We start from the raw sequence: 25778 nt of genomic DNA, 5'->3' as shown, positions 1-25778 counted from the left end.
CAGGTGTTTAACACACGGAAGTAGGAAAGCACATGAAGTATTCAGGGCAGCTTGCTTATCGGACTAATGGAATAAGATGAAGGTTAAAATCTTAGACCTTGCTACAAATCTTGGTTCTTTGTCTTATTAGTTATAACCACAACTTACTTGATGCCTCCCCACTTCCAAGCCTATAGAGCATAGCTAATGACATCTTCTTTGTGGAACTGTGGGGATTAAATGAGAGTATCTATAAAGCTCCAACCTCACTCTAGTGACTTTTACATAGACGTGCTCAAAATATCATTATGGATAGGTCTATTGAAACATAGCTAAGATAGAACCCTGATCAGGAGAGTTTTAAATTCTTTGCTGAGGATCTCATACTTTAGGGAACTTTAAAGATTTTCAGAAGAAACAGGACATGAACCGATTCGTCTTTTGAAAAGATCATTTTATTTGACCCAAGAACGTCAGAGTTTGTATATGGATTGTCCTCATTTGAAGATCCAACGCAACTTCAAAGTAAGGTTGTTTTTACTTACTAGAAATAAATACTAAAATGTTGAATGAATGTACTTTTCATGGACATTAATTTTTTTTCTTTAATGTAATGCTATTTATTATTTTGGTAGAACTAAAAGCAGCTTTTTATTTCTAATTGCTATTTGGTGACAACACTGCTGGCTTGCATTAGAAAAATAAAATTGCTCAGAAATTTATTATTAAAATAATAACCATTATTGCAAAAGGAAAAGAAAATAATATAGATCAGTTTTCCTTCTACTTCCTCAAAACTACTTCTAAGCCCTATGTCATGGCTAATAGTGTTCTGATCTATTTACAACAAAATTCTATAAAATCATCTGGTACATATGTTTTCCCTACCCCTCCCCAGCATTTGTTAGAATACCAAAAACCCTGACCTGCAGAGAACAACTTCATTATGAGGCTTAGGTTTGCTGTGGGAATGTACTTTAGGACCTGAGTGCCAAATGCTGTTTCCTGGCAAGGTGTTATATAGCACCTTTTCAAAGAACACAAGCCTGTTTGTAACCCTTAGTGTGGCTTTTTCTGGGTGCCCTAGAAATGGGGGAAAGAAGCAGCTGTGCCAGTTGATGAGCTGGATATGTTTGATCACATTACCCTTATTACATATGGGAGTGAGAGTATAGTGTTCATCTCCAGGCATGATGACATACATAGCATCTGTAGATTCAAGTTCACCTACATTTTTTCACTAAGAGTCAGGTTATGGTAAAACACATGGAAAAGAGAATAGCTTTAATGTCCAAAAATCAAAAAAAAAAGAAAAAAGAAAAAAGCGGGGGAAGCAAAGAGACTAAGCACCAGATTTAACAGTTACTCTAAGTTTGGTTCTGAACTTCCTAGCATCCAAGGTAAAGAAGGAAACATAATTATTGTTATCTGATAGACACCACTATCATATTCACTTTATTATTCCAAGAAGCTGTACATTAGTAGACAAATTACTTTCGCTTTCGTGTAGAGCACCTAAAATGAACAGCATGGATCAAAATGAAGTTATTTGGGTTCGTATTCAAGCTGCTTTTAAAAACCAGAAGTAGGTCAAGTAAGATCTCTAAGGATTCTTCCAGCTCTGAAAGTCTTAACTTCTGTTGCAGGACAGTGCTCCTGACATGAAGTTGTTCATTGTCATGTGTGCCTAAGAGGGCCCTAAGAACTCCTCAAAGAGCTCCTTCAGATTGCAGATGCTGAAAGACTGTAGGACTGTGCTGCGTTTGTAGCTGTTGTTCAGAAATTTAAGCACATGTCCCTCCCAAGAATGACCACCCTCCGTGTTTTGGGGTTAAGGGAGGTGATGAATAGGTGCTGTAGGAAAAAGAGAAGGCTGGGGCCCCATTCCTGGGATAGAGGCAGACCTTCCTCTTCCACCTTCAACTGCCTCGCAGGCCCTGGTTGGTTCTCTGCTCACTGCCTGAGGGCCTTGGAGACTCATTCTTCTTCCTCCTTTCAAGCTGCCTCTACTCCCTCAGTTCCTGGGGGTGGTTCTCTTGGAGGAGAATGTGGTATTCCCACCTATCCTTTAGCTCTCAAGCCGAGTGCTCAGGTCCTTTTCCTGGGAGGGTTTTACTGACAGACCCTGCAAGGAACTGATGGGAATAACAGGCATGGGTGGGAAAGATTCCAGACTCGTCCCCCCAAAAGAGTTGTTAGTTTAGTGGCCAGGGGTTCTCACTTACCCCTTTCCTCAGTTTCTTCTGAGTGTAGGAACTCCTCAGTGATGTTTATTCTGTATTTAGTCCTAAAGTTGGGGCTTCCTGCTTCTCTCTCTTCAGAACTCACCATCTACCCACAAGAAGGAACTGAGACCTTCTTGCAAAAAGGCTGAGTTCTTAGGACCCAGGGCTGCAGAGGTGAGGGCAGGTGATAGGTGCTCACTTCGCTTTCCCAAAAGTGCCTATTTTCGAGGTACATGGGGTCCCCAGAGACTCTTCTTCTTAGAAATAACCCTCTTTGGGTGTTGCTTTGAATCCCTCTACAGTTCTCCAGGAGACTGGTGGCTGTTCTTTACCTGCAATTGCTACTCATTATAAATTGCTTTATTTTCATTATCACAGCCTTCCCCTTCTACCCTTCAAGGCACAGTCTTTTTTAATCTGACTTTTTTTCCCCCTTTTAATTTAATACTTGTGTAAATTATACAGTATGCAGTGATTCTTTACCAGGCCAGACTGATTTCGTAAGGAGTTAGTTTGTATTAATTGAAAGTGTGACTTATAAGCTATTTTGAAGAAATATTTATTTTCTAATGCATATAACTCAAAGTAGGTTACTACTGTTGTCTGGTAAAGGCTTAGTGAGAAGATAATTATTTTTAATTACAGCATTAAGTGTAAGTGCTTAAAGGTGTTTGAAGAATTTGTTTTCAAGAACCTTTAACACTCTGCCTAATCCCTTTTATACAGCCCTGTCTGTGGATAAAAGACTGGACTATCAAAGATACTGTACTCCAGCCCCCATTCCAAATGATCCTTGATTCCAGAATAGTGAGATTTACTTCACCTGCAGTCAATAAACAGAACTTTTGATGCTACATATTTTCTTTTGTCAGCGATGCTAAAGGAAGGATAGAGGAAAATAAAACCTTTATGGTAAAAGTAGTGACTCAATTCCCATTCTGTACACTATGAATTTATTTCAAGTTCACCGTGTACCATTGTCAGACTTGAACTACAAAAGGAAGTGTTCTTTGTCTAAACAAATTAGAACGTTTTACTAATACATTTTACTAATATCTTTTTGGATACTATGTGATGACCTTTAAGATTTTTTTCACTTCTAGCATGAAGTAGGGGAAGTAGCTTTCTTCTAAAATATGAGTATTGCATATTCTGTTTCGGTATCCACATGACTGTATTATATGTCACAATAAGGATGCTTATCAAGCATTTGGTTTCTTTTTCCAGTATCGGTTAGCTCAGTTAGCAACAAAATCAAGTGTTCCATGCTAGGATCCGTGGTTTGGTTAGCTTCCCAGCCTTCAGTGCTCACTGACTTGGGAGACATTTTGCAAGTATGTGTCAAGTGACCTCAACATAACAAGAAGGAAAATGACTTAGTAGTATTGTATATATTACAAGCGGGAAGTGATAAAGTTCTTTTGGAAGACTACAGAGGTACCCGTCAGGGCCCTGCTGAGCAGCACCGCTTTCTCCCAGTTCTGTCACCCCGCACAGTGGAGGGTGTCTTCCCTTCTCTTCAGGTAAACCCACATTTATGTGCTGAGTGCCTTTTCCCTAGTGTCCAGATAATCAACCCCTCACTTGTTAGGCCCTTGCTTCTTCTCCATAGGTCCCTTATCTTACTTTTCTGATTCTTCTCTTTCATTTTCTTTTTTCTTTCAGTGATTGTAAACGCTTGGCCATAATTTTGATAAAAAGCAGTAAGCTTTTTTATCCTCATAAAATTATTTTGCCTAAGTCGCTGTTTACATTTTGGAGCATGGGTGAAGACAAATGGATTTTAAAGGCTGTATCAAACCTGGGATTGGTTTGGCTCCAGGCACCAACACCAGGGCCCTGGGCAGGAAGTTACATGGAAGGTGATTTCAAGTTCCGTCTGAGGGAGAATTTTCTGACAGAGTAGTCTAAACCAACCCCAAAGCTTCCATACAAGTCTGAATAACCACGTTAGGGACACTATATAATGGATTCCCACATGGATGGTGGCTGAGCTTGTACAGATCTTTGAAAGTCTTGCATATTTTATGTATTTGAGTTGAGCCCCAGCTAAGCTATTTATTATCCATGGACCTCGAGAAACATACATATTCTTTACAAGCCTTGCTTTTCTCATAAAATGGGATTGGTGTAGAGAATATATGAATACATTTTTAAAAATCATTATGCCTGGCTCATAATAAAAATGCTCAGTCGTCGTCATTAGGCAAGCAGGCTCTGGAGACACTGAGTGGATTTCAGTCCTGGCTCTGCCATTTACTAGCTGTGTCCCCCTAGGCAATTTACTGAACTCTATGCCTAGTTTTCTCATTTGTAAAGTAGTAATAATAGTAGGACCTGTCCCCAAGTTTTAAACAAATAAAATACTGTGCATGTTACTAAGGTACCTTTCCTCCTGGATGTGTGGCAGGGTTGTACTTCCCTGTCCTGAACTTCCCTTGCAATTAGATAGGGCCAGTGTGGTGAGTGGAGGAAGTCACTGGTGTCTCTTCTGGCGGAGGTCTTGAGAGCCAGTGGACTATTCATCAAGTTCCCTGCCCCTGCCAATACCACGGCAACATTCCAGATGGCAAAGGGTCCATCACAGCCTGGGTCACTCAGCTGACTAGCAACAGATTTGTTAGCCTGAGCAAGAAAAAAACTTTTTTTTTTAGCCACTGATTTTTTTTTTCATGAACATATAAAGGTTTTATTTAAGTCATTAATGAGGGAACTGGTAAAGAATACAAAAAATTGGTTCTCTGAGTGTTCTCACAATAAATGAAAAATTACTTAGATGCAGAACTGACTAACATTCTACAGGGATAAAAAAATAACACCTTTAGAGTTAATGTTTCTTTAAGGCTATGCAGGAACAACACCTTATCAATTTCTACGGGTTAATGTTACAGAGCTGTAAACGCTGTACTTTTGTCAGTAGTGGATTGTTAGTCAAATAGATTGTCACCACAATTATACTTCCAGGAGTTTCAGATGAAGGTCAAGTAGGCTTATTAGAAAAAACTCTAGCATTATAATTATAAAGAAAAGTAATCATCATTTTATTTTGTGTTTTTTTTTAAGTTTGGGATAAATTTTCCTTTCAGAAACAAATTCTTTACATGCCTTAATAAAAAAAAATATGGAACACTTCACAAATTTGCGTGTCATCCTTGCGCAGGGGCCATGCTAATCTTCTCGGTGTCGTTCCAATTTTAGTATATGTGCTGCCGAAGCGAGCACAGCCACTGATATTTTGACACTGTTTGTTACCACAGCAAAGCCTAGCACATTCTGACTGGCACACCACGGGAACAGCCTTAACTCTAGATCTGAAGTTGGATTCCAGCTAATATGAGTAAGAGTACAGAATGTTAGCAGTGTTGACTTGGACACCTAGGCCACAAAGATCAGTGAAAGTCTCTGGATACTGAACATGCACCTCCATTGTGGGCCTGTCTGTGAAACCAGCCAGTTTGAAAGACCTGACCCTTGCCTTATATGACTGAGCTCAAGCAGCTTTTCTTTAAGCAAAGGTTAACTGTATCCGGTCTCGGGACTGAGTAGGCAGTCATCTCTCCCCCTCGTTCCGATCTCTGTGCCTCTGCACATCCTGACTACTCAAGTGGCCTTCAGAACCTCAGGGACTCCTGCCTCATTCCACACCCTTCAAGGGTTCCCAGGAGCCCCTCATTTCCCTTTTGTTCATTTTCCCTTGGAACTTTGGGGGGTAAATTTGAAATGTCACAGGGGACAGCTCTCCTTGGAAGCCTGAACAGTGTGTTCGAACAGCACTGGTAATGATTGTGTTGTGCCTGGCATCTCAGTGAGTGAGCTGAGCTCACTTGCGTTGTGCTGGCTGCTTGGATTGTTGCAGAGATGACTCAGTGTCAGTTTTTGACGTCTGTCCAGGCCTTAGGCTTTTCCTTAGCCTTTGTTCTAGAACATTGAGGTGATGGTGGAAATGTTTCTGCTGCGGAAGGAAAACATTATCAGGAATGGCTTTTCACTGGGGTGCTGGTGGTCTGCCTTTCATAGGTATTAATAAGCAAACAATTCTGAGGAACTAAGAGGCTAGCAATCATTTTAAAAAATAGCACCTTTTCTGCCAAAACCAAAATTTGTGTTCATTATTTTTAAAAGATTGGAATATACAAAAGCGTAATAAAAAGGATGATTCCTCATAGCCCACAGTACAAAGATAACCATTGTTAACACTTTGACACTTGTTTTCCTTTCGGTTTTTACATATAGATACATTTTTAATGAATAGGAATGATAACAATAGCAAATCTTTATTGAAACTTTCTCTGTGCCGGAAAGTCTTTAAGCACTTTGCATGAATTATCTTACTTATTCCTCACAACTACTCTTTGAAGAACCTTATCTTCATTTTATAGAAGAGGAAACTAAGACACAGAGAAGCTAAGTCGTTTTTCCAAGGCCACACAGCTCATAAGAGTGGTGCCAGGATGGAAACCAAAGTAGTCTGTCTGCAGAGCCCAGGGTCTTGACTGTTCTATGATACTATCCCACAGTACAGGCAAAGTTCTTGGAATTGGATTACATTTCGTGGAATTTCACAGCGTTAGCTCTGAGTTGTCTGGTTCTATCTCCTTTAGTCCATAGATTAGGAAATCTAAATCCTCAGGTATTATTTGATTTGTAAGAACACTGTGGCTGGTAAATGTCAGTGTCAAAACTGGAGCACATGTCTCCTGATCCACAGAGTCCACATGCATGCTGACTCAGGGATCCATGAACCTTTGTCCTCCTCCCTGTGTCCCAGCCCTGAAAAAGCTGCTCTGTACAGTTGACCTCAGTGTCGAGTCTAGATTAAAGGGAGAAAGGAGGACTCTCATGGCTTTCTTCCCAGCACGTATGTGAAATTTCAGTTTGTGTTCAGGGAGTGTGTAGGCATCTAGTGATGATGTGTTAGCTGGCTCTTAGTTATCCCGCAGAGCTAGGGCTCTGAAAGGCTGAAAGGTGTGGCCCAGCAATAGGTCCAACTTTTCACCCTCATTAAACTGAGATTTGCTGCCGAGCGGTTAGAGTGATTGATTTGAGCTTTAAATGCTGTAGCTTTCCTCTGACCTGGACTCTCAGGACCTGGACTCCTGAGGACATGCCAAGCATTGTCACAACTTTAAAGTGAACCAAAAGTCAGCCAACCCTCTGTGCGTAAACATTCCTGTGTATACGAGGCTCTCCTGGCCCAGCAGTCTGTAAGGGAGCGAGGTCATTGTGTTAAGACACCAGAGATGGGTGGCCAGCTGCAGTGGGGTTGAGAATTAAAGGAGGAAGAACAGGTGATGACTTGCTGCTGTGGTTGATAAGGTGAGGTATAAAACATTCTGTATCTTCAAATCTGGTGGTGGACTTCTCAATAGAGACTACCAAGCAGGTTGTTTGGGGTTTTTTTATAACTTAATCTGATCTTATATGAACTCCAAGAGGGTAAGAATAAGTTCTTATGAATCTCCCAATGTAGGGTAAAAAAAGACGAGATGAATACAGGATAGTCAAAACTAACGTATGTTGTTAGAAGTCAGGTTTGTGGTTATCCCGTAAGCAGGGATGATGTAGTTGTGATTAAAGGGGGCATGAGGGGAGTTTCTGTTCTGTTTTTTTAACTGGCTTCTAGTTACACAATGTGTTCAGTTTGTGAAAATTTATCATTTTATACTTATTAAATGTGCTCTTTTCTGAATATAAAGTATATTTCAATTAAATTTTAAAAGTCCTTATTTGTGTTTGTGTAAGTTGTTGCACAGTGATACTCAGAAAATCTCCACTTAGCTGAACCAATTTGAAATGATGTATATGATTTATTACCTAGGTATTGGGAAAAACATCTCCACCTGGAATCATCAGGCCTCTATGGGCAGATCTTCCAAGGTTATTTTTTGATGCTATTAAAATGTATCTTAAGTGACTTCAGAGTAAACTCTCTTGAATGATGAAGAATGATGTCACTTTGGCTCAGCAAACATTAATTGACAGCCTCCTGTGAATAAAAGACAGTGCTAGGGCAGGTTGGCTAGAGGTATGGCACCATCTCTTTCTGAAGGAGCCCGCGCTGTGGTGGTTAAACCCCATGCATAAGTGATAAATGAGGAGTAGGGAGGTGCCACAGAAGCAGCATGGAGGATCACAGAAAGGAAAGGCAGCTTTGCAATGGGACCAGAAAAAATTCATGGAAGAAGTAGAATTTGAAATGAACCTTAAAGCATATGTAGGAATTCGATTAGCAGAGGTCGATGGGCGGCAGCCTGCATTGTGAATATTAGACATCACATACATTCTGGGAACTTTGGGTTGTATGGATCATTTAAGATGACTGGTATCCATTAGGCGCAAGGTGAGGCCTAAAAGGTAAGATAGGACCTTACAGTGACCAGGTTGTATTATTTAATTGAGAGGCATTAGGGAGCCAAAGAAGGTTTCTGAGAAGTAGAGGAGCATGATTAGATTAGATATCTCCAGTGAAATCAACTTTCTAGCCTCATGATCATACTGTTACTTCGTCTGCCCAAAATAATGATTTCCTAGGTTTTAGTGCTTTCTATGTTACTGTAATTTGAGCCCATTCCTTTTTGAGTCCACTCATGAGCTGTAGATACATAGCTTCCTTGAGCTTTCTGTGGTCATCTGTGTAGGACCTGGAGATGATGATTATCATATGCCTTCTTTAGTCCCTACACCTATCTTTCCCTCTTAACCAGATGAAGTCACAATTCCTTTATCCTTTTTTCATACATCATGTTTTCTAGTCTCATAGTGATTTGGCATTTATTTCCTTCCAGCCTTTCCTATGTGATGCTCTTCTGCTAGATTAACAACTAGTGTCTCTCATTCATGGAAAAACTGTGTGTGGGAAGGGAGGGGCCAAGAAATAATGTTAACAAATTTTTGTAAGTTGCGAAGGGAGCTTGACCCACCAACCTGGGATTGTGTCCCACTGTGTCCTTGGGCTCCCTTCTCTGGGAAAAAGCACTGGGTAGGATTTTTCATATGGCAAAGTGTTAATAATACTCATTTTTGGAAATGATCCAGATTCAAGTCTGGGTCACTTAAGCAGTATGAGGTCTGTTAAGTTATTATCTTATTAATTTTTTGCTCTGTCAGCTACTGTCCCCTGGAAAGAAAAGTTAATGTGCTGAATATTGTCCTATCTCTCATTAGAATTCTATTGAGACTCTATATCAAGGCATTACTCTAATCAAAGCATTGTTAACTTGACAAGTAAGATGCTTCATTTTAGATTGTATGAATTTTTGTTTAGAGGTTGTATTCAAACTCTACAAAGACCCGTTTTTAGTCTTCTGGGGAAACTATTAGTAGGGTGTCCCGAGAGCAAAAAGGACCTGACTTAGGGTGATTTGATTCAAATCCTGACTCCTTTAAGTCTCGGTTTCTACCTGTTCTGTGGATTGAACACAGTCTTTGTCTGGTGTGGTAGTGAGGATCAAACAAGACCACCCTATGAACACCCACAGTGCCTGGCACACAGGCTGCATTTGCCTTCCCTTTCGGAGCACAGACTAGTGCTGCTGCCCCAGCCCCTGCGCCGAGATGCTCAGTGATGCTCTACAGCTCTTTTCCCCCAGTGGCCCTTGAGTGAGAAAGCTGTTTCACATGTCCTTAGTATAATTACTGATTTGAAAAATCACTTTGGTTATGGTTTACGGTGGTTTGTTTCCACATCTAAATACTATTGTTGTATTACTCAACTATTAAATTTAATCTTGTACCATGTTATTCCACCACATCTGTTTAATGATTCCATTAAGAAAATTATTTCTTGTGTTGATGAGTGTACCCGCTAGAACTTTCTTTTCTTTTTTTCATTCTCCTTCTATTAAATGATGAGTTTTGAATTGGATACATTTCCCACAGTGGTGAAGTTCACTGTAATTGGGGCATGGAAGGCATCCCAGTTACCTGAGCACTCTGGGAAATCAGGACCGACTGATAACCTAATTCGATTATGCACTTCTACCTTGGCAACTAGCAGTTACTATCTAATCAGACAGGAAATTGGATACCCTGGGAGATCTGAAATCTCACAGTAGACATGGATACATGAAGGAGTTAGACTGTCCTGTGTTCACCTTGAGAGGATAGTAGGGAGTTTTTTTAAAATTTGAGACTTAAAGTATGTCTCTTGTGTGCGCACAGAGTCTATCATTGGTCATTATCTCTTTGACTAAAAACCTTAAAGTGCCTTTTCTCCTCTGTCTCTTTCAGGTAGAACGTCATGACATGAATACCCTAAGCCTGCCCCTGAACATCCGCCGAGGGGGGTCAGACACCAACCTCAACTTTGATGTACCAGATGGCATCCTGGACTTCCACAAGGTCAAACTCAATGCGGACAGCCTGAAACAAAAAATTCTAAAAGTAACAGAGCAGATAAAAATCGAGCAAACATCCCGCGACGGGAATGTTGCAGAATATCTGAAACTAGTCAGCAGCGCGGACAAGCAACAGGCTGGCCGTATCAAACAGGTCTTTGAGAAGAAGAATCAGAAATCAGCTCACTCCATTGCCCAGCTACAGAAGAAGTTAGAACAGTATCACAGAAAGCTCAGAGAGATCGAACAGAACGGAGCCTCCAAAAGCTCAAAGGACATTTCCAAGGACAACCTGAAGGACATCCAGCACTCTCTGAAAGATGCCCACGCCAAGTCTCGAACTGCTCCCCACAGCCTAGAGAGCGGCAAATCAGGCATGCCAGGGGTCTCCCTTACTCCACCGGTGTTTGTCTTCAATAAGTCCAGAGAGTTTGCCAACTTGATCCGGAATAAATTTGGCAGTGCAGACAACATCGCTCACTTAAAAAATTCCTTGGAGGAGTTTAGGCCCGAGGCGAGTGCCAGGGCCTATGGGGGTAGTGCGACCATTGTGAACAAACCCAAGTATGGCAGTGATGATGAGTGTTCGAGTGGCACTTCGGGCTCTGCCGAAAGTAATGGCAACCAGTCGTTTGGGGCCAGTGGAGCTGGCATGCTGGACAGCCAGGGGAAGCTCACCGTGATCCTGGAGGAACTGAGGGAGATCAAGGATACCCAGGCACAGCTGGCCGAGGACATCGAGGCGCTGAAGGTGCAGTTTAAGAAAGAATATGGTTTTATTTCTCAGACCCTGCAAGAGGAGAGATACAGGTATTTCAGACAATTCTCTTAAAATTCTTTTGGAAGCATGAGTTACTGACCTCAGTGAGAATGCTCGAAAGTGTTATGCTGATGGTTGTGTTTTTCATAAAGAGGAATATGGGTCAAAAGGCATTTAGGTATCAATAGTTCTTTCTATCCTTCATAATTCTAAGTTTTATAATTTGTGACTTACAACTTGACACTTTAGAAAAAGACATTATATTTTGGGGTTTGTTAAAATATCACTACATAGTTAGTCTGTGATATTAAGCTGCTGATTCAGTGACTTCCCTTGGGAAGTTTCATTAACTAGTTCATAGATATGCATATGATTTTCCTCCATAATAACTATCAAGTGAAAAACTAATTCATTGTCCAGCAAGGTCGATTTTATTTGATACACCAATCTTAAAGTCTTTATATAGCATATATTTTTTATGTACTGTATTTTGCTCATTAAACTTTTCACCCTAAATGAAGTGTTCAAAAGAAATTTTAAGATTAAAATATAAATTTAAATCTTATGGATTATATTAGCTAATTTTGAGTCAGCTGCTTTGTAAGCTGTCTTTTACGTGCTTATAGTTTATTAATAAAAAGAGTGTATGCCCAAATATGATGCGATTTCCCACCATTTTCTCAATACGTTTTTTGGTCAAAATGAATATGTTACTTATAAAAATGTAGATAAAAAAGTGAATACTTATCACATATTGTAAGATTTACATGTTGTTTTATATCTGATACATAGTTTTACATTTGTATTAATTTAGGAATGTGGCTTTTTTCAGATCATATTTTATAAAACATGTTTTTAAACTTTCCGCATACATACTTGACTTTGGTTTCTTCATCACACGATAATTATTTTTGAGTCACAACTTTTCCGGAGAATATTAACCTTAATTCTATCTGAACAGTTTGAGATACGGTACTCTTTGGATCCAAATTTTATCCCAAGTCACAAATACCCATTTACATAAATTAAGGAAAGTTTTTGTTCTCATTTGTCATATAGTAATATTTGTGATCTTAGTGATTTAGCCACTGGCTATATTCCTTACTTTAAGAGATCTTAAAATGCTTGTTTATGACACCAACATTGACACCTGTGAGAATGAAATTCAATCTGTATTGGGTTTTGTTTTGTTTTGTTTTTTTGTCTCATTTTTTAAAAATGATTCTTATCAAGTACCCCTTATAAGCATCTAAAACTGGCATTGATTGAAGTCATTTGAGGCTAATGCATCTTCGCCAAATAGTACTTCCTATTTCAAAATAAATATTATAAGTTTATATAAATATAAGACAAATCCCTCTTCTCAGAGGATAAGGGCTGGGAATGGGAATCTTTGTGCCTGTTACTTTAGATTTGGACTTTTGGAAATGCCACTTGATACCCTATCTATAATTTATAATGAGTTGAATTTGTTATTGGCACTTAAGTTCCAAGAGCTAAAACATGTATTCAGAATCCGTGTGTGCACTGAGAAATAATGGATGGAACTGTCCTCCAGTGCAGTAATCCTTATAGACGCTCTGGCGTATGAGAGCTGAGCCTGTGAACCGGTAGGCACTGTAGGGTCAAAGGAGGGAGAAGCACCAGAATGCCAGGAGGTCCTCACCTTCAACAGTTTCCAAGACAGCTCTGTATCCCGACCAGCCATGGTGAATGCATCAGTGACGAGGTCTGTCTTGTCGTCACCGTAGCCAGCCAAGGTGCTGATCTGATGTGGTGGAAAAGCCAGATTTGCTTTGCAGGAAACCTCAGCGGTGAGGACAGAGTTAGGACTGCAGAGACTGGTCTTTTCTGAAACTGGAATTTAGTGTTATTCAAAAAGTGTGTTCCCTACAGGTGGACTTTTCTTTTGGAAACCCAGTCTGCCAGGAGATCAAAACAAGACTAGGGGCGCTGATGGTAGTGAGATATAAAGGATGTCATTCCAGAATGTGCTGTAGGACACCTTTGGAATGTCATGCTCATCTCTTTACAAAGGTACGAGCGACTGGAAGACCAGCTCCATGACCTGACGGACCTGCATCAGCATGAGACAGCCAATCTGAAACAGGAGCTGGCCAGCATCGAGGAGAAGGTGGCCTACCAGGCCTACGAGCGCTCACGGGATATCCAGGTGCCTTTTCTCTCGTCATTAGACATACGTGCTCTTCCCAGCCATTAATTCATTTCACAGACCAGGTGCTTTACTCCTGAGCCCTGAAAGATTTCTGGCGCATGGAGCAAATATTTCTTTTCCACTTTATTAACCCCATTAGCTCATCTGAAGAAGCCATATTGTTTACTTTATGCCTAAATTAGTTAACAAATATGTATTTGTTAAGCCCATCATCTATACCCTGTTCTCCCCAGCACAACACAAATTACTCAGAATTTTAAAACATAAGACAAACTTCATCTTTATAATTGGAAGATTATACCCCTTGACCACCTTCACCCATTTTGCTTCCCACTACCACCTCTGGCAACTACCAATCTGTTTCCTATTTCTGTGAGTTCAGTTTTTTCAGATCGCACATATAAATGAAATCATACAGTACTTGTCTTTCTTTGTCTGACTTACTTCACTTAACATAATGCCCTCAAGGTCTGTCCATGTTGTTGGAAACAGCAGGATTTCCTTCCTTCTCCTGGCTGTATAGTATTCCATTGTAGATAGATACCATATTTTCTTTATTTATCCATCCGGAGATGCTTAGGTTGTTTCCATGTCTTGGCTATTGTAAACATAGGGGTACAGGTATCTCTTCTGTAGATACTAATTTCATTTCCTTTAGGTATATACCCAGAAGTAGAATAGCTACATCATATAATTTTAATTTTTTAAGGAACTGCCATACCATTTTCCGTAGTTACTGACTGCATCAGTTTACATTCCCACTGATTACCTTTTAAAAAATATATATATATGCACTTTGACTAATGCTCAGCTTCATTTTTACAAATGTTCTTTGTAGCCAGCAATTATTTTCTCCAGCCCCACTTCATAAGGGAGAAAACTGAAACATGAAGAGAGATTTCTACCACAACGTGTGAACTGGAGTTCCAACTGCCCATGTTTTGTTCCACTGTGTCAAGGGCTGAGCCTGTGCTAATCCCACATATGTACTTTGACAATTCTGGGAGCCAAGGCATCAGACCGAGCTGGTAGGAAATACTTGCCTGATGACTGTGGTGCAGAAGACACTTAAGGATGTCTTCTCCTGCTCTGGTTTAGGGGATAGCTTCACCACCTACTGGCTTTAAAATTTTGAACCCATTTAAATTTAAATTTAAGTGTTGCCAGGTAAGCAATGCAGTCAGTTTTATTAGATCATTCGGTTTTAGAGCATGCCTGAGATACTACCGGATTATGTCTAAATATACGGTTTTCTTAGGGGATAGTTTGGGTTAATATTTTTCTTCCTTTTTTAAAAAGGAAACATACTTTAGGGATGAACAGATAAGATAAAGGAAGGGACTTCACATCAGGAGCCTAAAAACTCCGAAGACTTCAACATTTTTGGGTGTCACCTCTAGTTAAGATGTGCAAAGAGGACATCTATATGACTGGAGGGTCCTTCATGTGATGATAGTTAGAAGCCTGGCTCTCTTATTTACTGTGTGACCCTGGACAAGTCAGCTCTCTGTGTCTCAGTTTCCTCATCTATAAAACGGAAATATTAGTGAGCTACCTCCGAGGGCTGTGGAGAGGATTAAATGGGATAATAAGGTTAAATTCTTAAATCTTTACTTGACACATAAGCAGGCAAAAAATAAATTCTGGCCATTCTTCTTATGTTGGGGAGTAGCTATGTTTCTCAGGACTTTTAGTAATCGGGCCTGCTCCACTTTGTCCTTATTTCTTGTCTCTTCTTCTCTCATAGGCAGGGTTCTATACAAGCAGACGGGCTAGTATGCATGAAGGGATGCAAGAGTTTGTTGTTTTCAGCAAATGAGTTTTCAGGATTTTTTTTTTTAACCCTGAATTCCCAATTTAAATCCTGTCCCCTGTCCTTATCCCCTTATCCCCAGTAAGTCAAATACTGGACCCAAGGAACTGCTAAAGATTGTGGAGCTGAGTTTCTCCTAGAGGGTGCCATGACTAAAATTCCTTACAATTCATTGTTTAATTTTCTTGGATTTTTCTTTTGATAAAAACATTTGACAGCAATTCTAAGGCAGGTTCTAGGATTAGTCTAGTTGTATATGTAATTCATCTACCCAATCAAAGATGAATGAATTTGCCTAAAATGTTGATCTGTTGTCTTGTTCTGTCACTTTTTCCATGCCATGTCTAAAATGGAAGAAACTTCGGGCCCAAGTGTTTGCAAAGAATGCACGATTTCTGGGGCACTTGCCCATCATTGTAGAAAGCCAGCACTTTTTAGAATGTGAAGACCTGAAGAAGTTTTACCTTTTTTCTTGGTAGCCTGTGTAATGAAAGTTACTATAGTAACAGTGAACCCCGTTCTTCAGCCCAATGAGAATATGCAGCAGAAGAAAAGCAAATCATGGTGGAGCCATTATGCTGTTTAAAACCTGAAAAGATGACTCTATTTTAATTGAGCAAACGCATATTGGTGAATGAGTTAGATAATAAGCCGGTGACCTAAAAAGAGCTCATTGTACTGCCTCTTCTTAGGTCCTTTTCTCCCTAGAGACCAAAGGTTTTTCTCAAGCCTCATGATCCACAGATGAAAAGGGGAAGGAGTGAGAAGATAGACATTTCAGACACAGTACACTGCATATGCAGAGGCCCCGAATATGCTCTTTTTAGAACCATAAAAAGCCAATATGGCCAGAACACATGAAATGAGGCAGAAGAGAGTGGCTAGGCCTGAGCCATGTTAAAGATTTAAAGGGTTTCGCAAAAATGAATGACATCGGATATGCATCTTTCAAAAGTCACTTGGGCTGCTGTGTGGAAAGTAGATTCATGGGGTTTAGGATCAAGAGGGCGTGTAGAGAAATTAGTATAAAGTTGTTGTGGGCGAGATCCTGGTGACTTAGGTGACTGTGGGAGGGAAGAGAAATGGACCAATTGAGGTAGATACTGGATGTTGCATCGATGGGGCTGGGTGGTGGAATTGATGACAGGGGTGTCAAGGAATGCCTCCAAGACTTCTGGTTTGAGGAAGAGAGCAGAGAAAAGGAACACCAGAAGGGGAGCAGGGTTGATGGCAGGTACGGGAGAAGGTGCAGTACATGAATCCACATTTGGACATGTTACATTTGAGACGCTTTAAAGAAGCTCTAGTGGAGATGTCAAGGACACATACAGATATGTGAATCAATCTCAGAAAAGACAGCTGGGTGTATACTTGGAGTCATCTGTGTCTTAGTCATTGAAATCTTGGAAAGAACAAGACCTAGAGAGAATGCGTAGCCTTGGATAGTGTCCTGAGTTACGTAGCATTCAAAGAGCAGGCACAAGCAGAGTGGCCCTGCAGTCAGTCCTGCCTCCACCCTTCTCCCTTCATTCTCCAGCCAGCCTGTGAATGGGTGCACACAGACTCTGAGCAGTGAGATAAGGACTCACTGTTGGAGATACCACCTACTCCATGGCTGGAGATAGACAATTGTCCAAAAATAGAACCACACCCTTCCTCAGGTTTGTCCCTCATGGCGCCAACAGATGCCAATATTTCATGTACTTTATTTCATATGTAGGTAGAGTCAAAATACATAACCATAATTTCTCATCTATGGTATTTTATGATTGTGTACGCATGTTCATTCTACCCATGAATAACGGGATAAAATGGGCCCCAGGATTTCTGTTTAACTTCTTAGTCCATCATTGTTGTCATCACTGTCAGATTGGCTTTGTGAAGCTGCCTCGGCATCAGGCATTCTGAGCCAGGGCGGGCTTCCATGCACATCCGGGTAGGTGCGCACATTCTACCCGTGATCTCACAGCATTTGATCTCCCTCTTCCTTTTGCCCACAGGAAGCTTTGGAATCCTGCCAGACGCGCATTTCCAAGCTGGAGCTCCACCAGCAAGAGCAGCAAGCTCTGCAGACAGACACAGTGAATGCCAAAGTGCTTCTGGGGAAGTGCATCAACGTGATCCTGGCCTTCATGACCGTCATCTTGGTGTGTGTGTCCACCATCGCAAAGTTCGTCTCACCCATGATGAAGAGCCGCTTCCACATTCTTGGCACTTTCTTTGCTGTGACTCTTCTTGCAATATTTTGTAAAAACTGGGACCATATTCTGTGTGCCATAGAAAGGATAATAATACCTAGATGAAGCCACCAGTTCCTTTATTCAAGTTTTTTCAAGTTTTTATTTAAATTAAAAAAAAAATCTGTGCGTATTACCAAATTTTAAAATGAACAGTTTTGCCAACTGAAGATTACACAAAGGACTGGGACCGTGCGTTGTAAATAACTGTAATTCTCTTAACTCGGTAGCAGATGCCAGCTTAGGCCTGTTTACCTGGTTAACGTGACTGTTCCCAAGCCCTTCCCCCACATTGCTCGTGGCCTTAATCAGACCAGATCTCTGTCCACCTGACTTGCCCAGCATGGCAGGCCTCTGGTTATTGAGCACTTGGCACAATTAGTGACCCAGAAGAAAAGAGAATTTAAATCTCTTTCTCTCTCAAGTCTCTCAAAATCGAATTCACCATTGTTAGTGGTGGCGTTTTCCCTGAGTCCTGTAAGCAGCAAGGACATGGCACGACTCTGGGAAGGGAAGAGGCCCGTGAGTCGGCCGTGTTGAACACTAGTGGCCTGTGGAAGTACAGTAAGTCCCGTGTAATCCATCCCACTACTCCACACTTGACCATAGGTCCCATATGAGCTGAGTGGTCAATTGTGTGTAACACTCTATAACATGGACATCTTACACACCTGTTTATCCAAAGTCTAACTTACTTGTTCTGTTGCACTTTAAGACATGAGGATGTGTGAATGAGGCATTTGCCGTCTTACGCCTAGGGAGCCATATACCCGATTTCATCTTAACTGACTGCCCAGCCTTCAAAGCATCTAGAAATGCTTCCAAATCCCTCATCAAACTGTGGCTTTAACATTACTTTGGGGTCCTGTAAGCACTACTGCAGAGGTTTGTGTTTCGGCAAATCTTGGTTGTGATAAACCTCCTTTGAGGATGTGATTCACTGTGTTCCCAGGCCTGTGGGGGATTGTGAGGCTTACTCAGTAGATGAAAACACAGGATGCTCTTGTTGCAGGGTTGTTGTTGTTTTTTGTTTTGTTTTGTTTTGTTTTGTTTTAAGAAGGACAACAGAATCATAGTTTATAAAGCTAAAGTGTGTTAAGGTAGGAACACTGGAAGCGGAAGGAAGATATGACATGTGATCTAATTGGATCGGCGGGAGCAGTTCACCTGAGTGAAGATTGAGAGGGTCCACTTAGGACCCTGAAAGACCAGCAAGAATAAAATAAATTAGATCCAGTGTCTGAGCCAAAGTTGCCGTCTATCTCTTAGGATCTCACCAAAAAGAAGTTCTAAGGTAACAGTGGCCACATTTCACTCAGGTAAAGCATTCAGGAGTTAACATCTTCGGTCTGTTTTAGGGACGCTGGTCACTATTTTCAGCCCAGATGATACTTTCCTTTAAATCTGCTCCTCTACACCTAAAAGGAAAACATGAAAGAATTTAATGTAAACTGCTGTCTAGCCCCTCCTACCACCTCCCACTTCATTATCTGAAGGTGTAAAGATGCATATTAATGTACATTTTCTTCCAGAAAACATCAAATCACCTGGATTTAAATTAAGTGCAATATTCGCAAACAGCTGCTCTTAGGGAAATCTCCTGAAGCAATGTGACAGTGTGCCATAGGAATAGGAATAGGATAGTTGAGCATTTGGTGTTAAGTACAGTATATGTGAGACTCCTACAGCTCAAGTTTACAGTTCAGTGGTTTTAATAATTCACAAACTTACACAACTGACACCATTATTTAATTCCAGACTTGAGCTTTTTAAAACAGTAAGCGTTTCATGAAATCGTTGGCTTAAAAGTATTTTGGATTCAGGGAAGAGGGAATTACTAGTCCCACGCTCATCTCAGGACCGTGTCCCCTTTCACTGTCAGACTCTCCCTTCGTCTCTCAAGTCCGCTATGAATACACTGTGATCCATCAAATCCTGGAGACAGAAACAGGTTCCAGATCAAGGGATGAGAGACAGGAGAAAAAAATGGAACACTTCTTTTGGCTTTTCTATTTTAAGGACCAGCACTGTCCTTTATCTGTGGGCATCAATCTCCGTGTGGGCTGAGGGCTGGGGGTAACTTACACCCTTGCATCAAGCTGGGTCCTGGTTGGGCTCCTCTCGATTTCTGTGAATCTTTTCTGAGGCACTTTGGACATGCCAGGAGTTGGGCTGAGTATAGAGAGACTGGGTGAGATCTCCAGCCCTGGAAGTAAGGGCCCTGGGAGGAACTAGGGATACATGGGCCTGCTCCCCATGCCACCACATTCCACTCCGTGACTGAGCCTAGAATGTTTGCTTTGATGCTTCCCAGACCTGCCATCAGTGTGTCTCTGCCTCAGTGAGAGAAGTAGAGAAGGAAATGGAAAGCAGCACATTCCACCCCCTCAAGTCTGGAGCAGTTGACAGAAGCTGCTAGAAACTGGCTCTACTCTGAAATATTGGAGGGTCTAAATCATCGCACCTGATCATGAATTCTTTTTACAGAATTCATACTTCCAGTAATTCTCATTAGACATCAGCTTGTTTTCACTCGGATGTGCTCAACCTACGCAGCATATTTATTTTAGAGTCTTGTTGAAAATTCATGAAGTTTTTTAATAAGATGATATACTCCAAGGAGACTTTTACTCTGTAGTTTGTAATTCTCTTCTTAAGGAATAAGCCCTGCTTGTTTTCTTCATTGCATAAAGAGATTAAATAAAATTTTATAAGTGTACAATTTAAAATAGTGACCTAGCTATGACATATTCTGGAATTGGATATTTAATTTACATTTACGTGAACTAATCCCTCTTCCCCACTCCGCATTGGTAGTAAACAGCTTGTTATACACATACTGAAGAGGAAAACCAGTTGTGGGGAGCGTAAGCACCTGCTCATTCAGTGAACTTACCGAGTGATTTTAGATGCTGGACTTTTTGATTCTAGCATTGGATTTCTGGATGGCATTATTTTCATGATCACCAGGATAATGCTAGTTCGCTGAGGACAAAACAAAAACCTAAATAGACTTGCTCGTGGGTTTTGAATTGGTTATTCCGGCTTATATTTTGAGTATGATTAAGCCAAAACAAAACGCACACACACACACACCCAAAAATATAATAAATACAAACCCAAAATGAATCAGTAAATAAAAGTGCTCCCTTACTGATTCGGGACAGTGAAAATAGGATCAGTCCCAGGCTTCTAGGTGTACGATTAGTAGTTTTATTTACATGATCGCTGTGATCTCTTGATAGACTAAAATCTACTGAAACTCCTCCTCTTTTCAGCCTGTAATAGTTATCCCTGTCAGTTACCATCCATGTGATTTTAGCCCTTCTGCTTTGTCATTCTTGTTTTCGTTGAACGGTTGTCCCGCTGTGTATGTTCATTGCCCTGCCATTCCTCTAGCATATCAGGTTTAATTATGGGTTCAGTAATAGTGACAGCCACTAGCTTCCATCGGGCAACTGATTACTTTTGTTCCTTTTGTTTGGATTTTAAATACCAAATTGTTTTGCATTGAATGAGAATGTTTGTTTTTTTGTGTTGAATCCAAATATAGTTGTATTGGTTTGGAAAAACTTTTAAATATAGTTATTAACGTGAACATAGATGATTAAATAATTCTGCATATTTCTATAATTTTGAGGAACCGGTGGTAGGACAAAGTAGCATTATTTAAAATTCAGGACTTTACCTGGAGAGAGGGATTTCAAGAAGTTTAGCACATGTGCTAAGGAAAGAGTTGGCCTAAAAAGATAAGTCACTGAAAACAATGAGATTGGCCCGTTTACATCAGAGGTAGTTAAGATGCTAAAAAAAATAAAAATTAAAAAGTACAGTTAAAAGTGTGATAACCCATGAGACAGAGCAAAACTAACCTATGATTTTTTAAAGTCAGTACAATTCTGTTTATAAGAAGCTGGAAAGTAATGTACCTGGATTGTTTTAGGAATTGATTTATGTGTTGCAATTTTAATTTATGTATTTAAAGCATGTCTTGCTATGTTTGTCCTAAGAGAAATGTTTCAAGAAAATGTGCTCTGTTTAAGATATATTTAGGCAGTAGTTAGTGGCTCTGAAAGTAAAAACAAAATGTTTATTGTGAAATCTATTGCAGAATTTCCATTTTGTGGGATACTGTATAGTTTCATGTCAGCCTAAAATTTTAAATTATATGTAGATCTTCACCCATTCAAAGCAGGTGCCATTATTTTTTTAAATAAAAACTTGATGTTAGCTTTGATGTTAAATAAAGAGCCGGATTTCTTAAATTTTCACATTTGTCAGAGTTGATTTCAATAGCAGACTGTGTGTGTGTGTGTGATCAATTTTTTAATAGATTTTATTTTTTAGAGCAGTTTTAAGTTCACAGCCAACTTGATTGGAAGGTACAGAGATTTCCCACATACCCGCATCCTCACACATGCATAGCCTCTCCTACTATCAACATCCCCCACCAGAGGGTATACTTGTTACAATTAATGAATCTGCATTAACACTTCATTATCATCCGAAGTTCATAGTTTACATTAGAGTTCACTCTTGTGCATTCTATGGCTTTGGGCAAATGTATCCACCAGAATAGTCTCACACCTAAAAATCCTTTGTACTCTTCTATTCATCTTTCCCCAACCCCAATCAATTTTTAGACTAATACGAAGTCTGTTTCTTAACAGGTTGTCAGTGTGTGATGTGCAGCCCATTATTCAAGCCCTAGTGAGGAGGGAGTTCTTTTCTAATAGGTATGACCATGAAGTGTAGAAATGGATTGGGCATAGAAGGACCATGGTGATATCAAACAGCACCTTTTTGGGCTTTCATAGATGTGAGATGACAGCCAACATTCTTTGAGCATTTAGTGTATACAATGCATGTGCCAAATGCTCTGCATGCACTATCCAACGTGATTGTTCCAACACTCAGTAAGATAGGCACTATTATCCCTGCTTAACAAATGAGGAAGCTGAGGTTAAATAGCTAGCAGCATCATGCAGCAGGCAATGATGGAGCTATTTATTCACCCCCAAGCTTGTGTGACTACAGCCTATCCTGGGGACCACTACCTTGTACTGCAATAGAAGGATGACGGGCTTCTAGCCACTCCAGAGCTCTCAGTGCCTTTGAGACAGATAACTCCTGAAGCCCTAGAAGGGGTCGCTTATTTTTTTTTCAATTATAGTTGACATTCAATGTTACATTAGTTTCTGGTGTACAACATATTGATTAGACATTTATATAACTTACAAAGAGATCCCCCTAACAAGCCTAGGAGCCACCTGGCACCATACATAGTTATTACAATATTATTGACGATATTCCCCATGCTTTACATCTTGTGATTATTTTGTAACTGCCAATTTGTGCTTCTTAATTTCTTCTTTTTCACTCACCCCCCTCCCCAGCCCCCCAGAAAGGGGTCACTTTTAACCCTAGGACTGGAACAGTCAATAGTGTAATTGCAAATTGTACATTTACACCTTTGCATACTATGGTAAAGACGGTTACCTAAAGCCTATGTCTTAGACCTTTGAAGAGAAATGGGCTGACAGATTTGTGGATAAGGAGAATGGAAAGCTGTTAATTAAAGAAACTTTTACACCCTCCCTGGTTTCCTGAGCTTCTCGGGATGTATAATTGGCAGTTGACTTGGCTGAGTATTTATCAGCTTTTTTGCTTAGCTCTGAGACAAAGTCCCCGGTGGCTTCTGCTCTGTGCTCCATGACATCTGCTACCATCTGTGGTGGCTACCTCTGAAATTTCTCTCCTTGCTAAGCCAGCCAGAATTTCTCCCCTGGCAGGCCTTTAACTTGACTAAAGCAGTTAACAGAACTGCTCGTCAGCCATGTTAACAGCTGTTTTGTTGGTGGTTACTCTACTCTGGCCCAGGCATTGGGAATTGGGAATTTTTTTTTCTGTTCTACTTAAAAATAAGCTACTGAGTGCAGGCATATCTCAGAGATACTGTGGGTTCGGTTACAGACCACTGCAATAAAGTGAGTATCGCAATAAAGTGAGTCGAAACTTTTTTGCTGGTGGGAGGTCTTGCTTTCAGTTTGTGAAAGCTCTAAATATGTGATGCACAATAAAGTGAAGTGTAATAAAATGAGGTATTCCTGTAGTAGAAAGAAAGCAAAGTAATGGCCTGGTGTGTACTAACAGCTAAGGGGCTCCATTTGCCAAAGAAACTCTCGGAGGCCTGGATTCTTTTCTGATTCTTGGACTGTCCACGTCACAAACAGTGGTGCTGATTGAGCCTTTCCCTGGGTGTTTCTGCACCAAAGTGGTTTTGATGACCTTTCCCTCATCCTACTTCCCTTGCGGTTTGAGCCAAGGCCCTCCAGCTGTAGGGGACAGAGGGCTACAAGACAGACCCTCAAAATTTAGGCCACAGGCAGGACATACACCCTGCACACACAGCAGCTGAGGCCATCAGGGACCCAAGCCTGGATTCACAGAGTGGTCTTCCCCAGACTCTATGGTCAGAATTATTGCAAAGTGACTTCTGCTATGCATAGGGTTTTCTCCTGTCGACAAGAAACCATCACCTAAGAGAATCAATGAAAACCATATATGGAGATGGAATGGAAGAGGTCCATTCAGTCGTTCAAGTATTTTTTTTTTTTTCTGACAGGAAAAGCTGGAAAGACACGAAGAGGCTGATGGTTAGTGGCTGGCTCTCTTGGCGACCTGGAAAGCAGGCAGCAGTGTGTCGTTGGTCCTCTCGGAGGCAGAGATCCTGACTGGCTAACCGCAATGGGTTTTCCAGATGTTCAGTTCAGAGCTGGTTCATGGTGCCCCTGAGAGTACTCTACTCTCCTCAGGCTCCTAGCCAAGCTGGGGGATGTTTGTTTGGTGTCCTCGGTAGACCCGTCCTACTGGGGAGAGACTAGCTATTCAGCTGGTCAGAGCATTTTAGCTCCTTAGCAGCTCTTTATATTTGAACGTAAATCAGTATGTTTGCTTTTTCTTGTCGGGGATGGTCTTATCAGTTGGGTTGGCATGAATCAGTTTCACAGGAGTGGTCACCTAATAAACTGCTGAAGTAGATTCTGAATTATCGTAACACGTAGGGAAGCTTGAAACTTAAGGTGCTTTCCCCTCACCTGCAACCTCATTAACCTGGGGATAATGTTAACCTCTCAGAATCTCCCTTTCCTAAACTGTTAAATACCTAGGGTGACAAGGTTTAGATAAAGTGCTTGGAACAGGGCCTTCAGTTTATTTAATGTGTTTTCTGTGCACTTTCTATGTGTCAGGCACTGATCTAGGCACAGGGATACAAAACAATTGTTCCTCTCCTCGTGGAGATTACATTTCAGTGGGAGGAGACAGATGATAAACAGAAATAGAATATTTGGCAGCTGTGAGGGCCATGTTCTGAACATTTAAGCTAAAATTGAAACACCTAGATATTCTTAGAGGGGAAATGAACATGCTGAGTGTTGTTTTCCCAGTTCAATTTCACAGACAGCCATGTGGGCATGACTGAGACCAGTCCCTCTAAAGTGGAAGTATTTCTAGGTCGGAGAAACTCAGCACAACGGCAGGAGCACTTGGAAGATCTGAGTGGTTCTGTTTGGAAAGAGGAAGAGATGTTCCTGGTATTCCTGCTGGATTTGGCTTGACATGAATAACATGCTAATGAGCACCTGGGGCTGAGTCAGCAGTGAGTGAGTAACCCCTCTGCGGGTTCTGAGCCCTGAGCACACGCATGGCCTCCCCGCTGGCTCCCCTGAATCCCTGAAGAGCTTCTCACAGGTGGCCTCTGCACCCTGATCCCTGACCCTTGCCCATGCCACCCTGCCCTGTCACAACCTTGGGTCAAGCCACTCGCTCACCACACCTGTGCCCAGGCCTGATGAGACAGCATTTCCCGGAAGCCTGTGGCCTCTGCGTGCCTTCGTGTAGCAAGAGCCAAGGAAAACACTCCCTTCCCCAGTAGCTCTCCCTCCCCCGGAGACTGGGACCCTACTCTTCAGGCTTGAACTCTCTCAACTGCTCCCTGCTTTTCCCCTTCTTCACTCTTCTCCATCCGCTGTTCAAGACGGACCCTCCACCTAGGCCCGCTTTCTCCCCACCTCACTTCTTCGGAGAGCTTGCTTCTCCCTCAGTCATCAAGGCCTGTGCCATCTATGCCTGTTTTTCCATGGATCCACTTCAGCTTCTACAACAGTCCACACTGCTTCTATACTAAACCGACTTTTTTGGATCCTGCCTTTCTTTAACTCTCTACTCCTCTTCCCCTTCACTACTTTGTT

The 25778-nt window shown here is 41.1% G+C and overlaps 1 protein-coding gene and 1 non-coding gene across 4 annotated transcripts in view; one reads left to right on the top strand and one right to left on the bottom strand.

Annotated features, from left to right (window-relative positions):
* The window catches only part of TMCC3 (transmembrane and coiled-coil domain family 3), a 238115-nt gene extending 216320 nt beyond the window's left edge, over window positions 1-21795 (top strand). For all 3 annotated transcript variants that reach the window (XM_039869061.1, XM_039869060.1, XM_039869059.1), the window contains exons 2-4: window positions 10434-11350; window positions 13338-13473; window positions 17290-21795. In XM_039869061.1, the coding sequence (XP_039724995.1) occupies window positions 10434-11350; window positions 13338-13473; window positions 17290-17592 (1356 nt within the window). In that variant the 3' untranslated portion in view covers window positions 17593-21795. The remainder of the gene's footprint in view (window positions 1-10433; window positions 11351-13337; window positions 13474-17289) is intronic.
* LOC120607625 (U6 spliceosomal RNA) lies at window positions 5320-5426 on the bottom strand. Its single transcript, XR_005654180.1, has one exon. It is a non-coding gene; the product is annotated as a U6 spliceosomal RNA (small nuclear RNA).
* Window positions 21796-25778: the final 3983 nt, after the last annotated feature.

The sequence above is a fragment of the Pteropus medius genome, unplaced genomic scaffold (assembly GCF_902729225.1).
Source record: "Pteropus medius unplaced genomic scaffold, Ma_sr-lr_union100, whole genome shotgun sequence".
Lineage (NCBI taxonomy): Eukaryota > Metazoa > Chordata > Mammalia > Chiroptera > Pteropodidae > Pteropus > Pteropus medius.
Note: the sequence above shows the minus strand (reverse complement) of the source record. Positions and strands in the feature narration are given on the sequence as shown.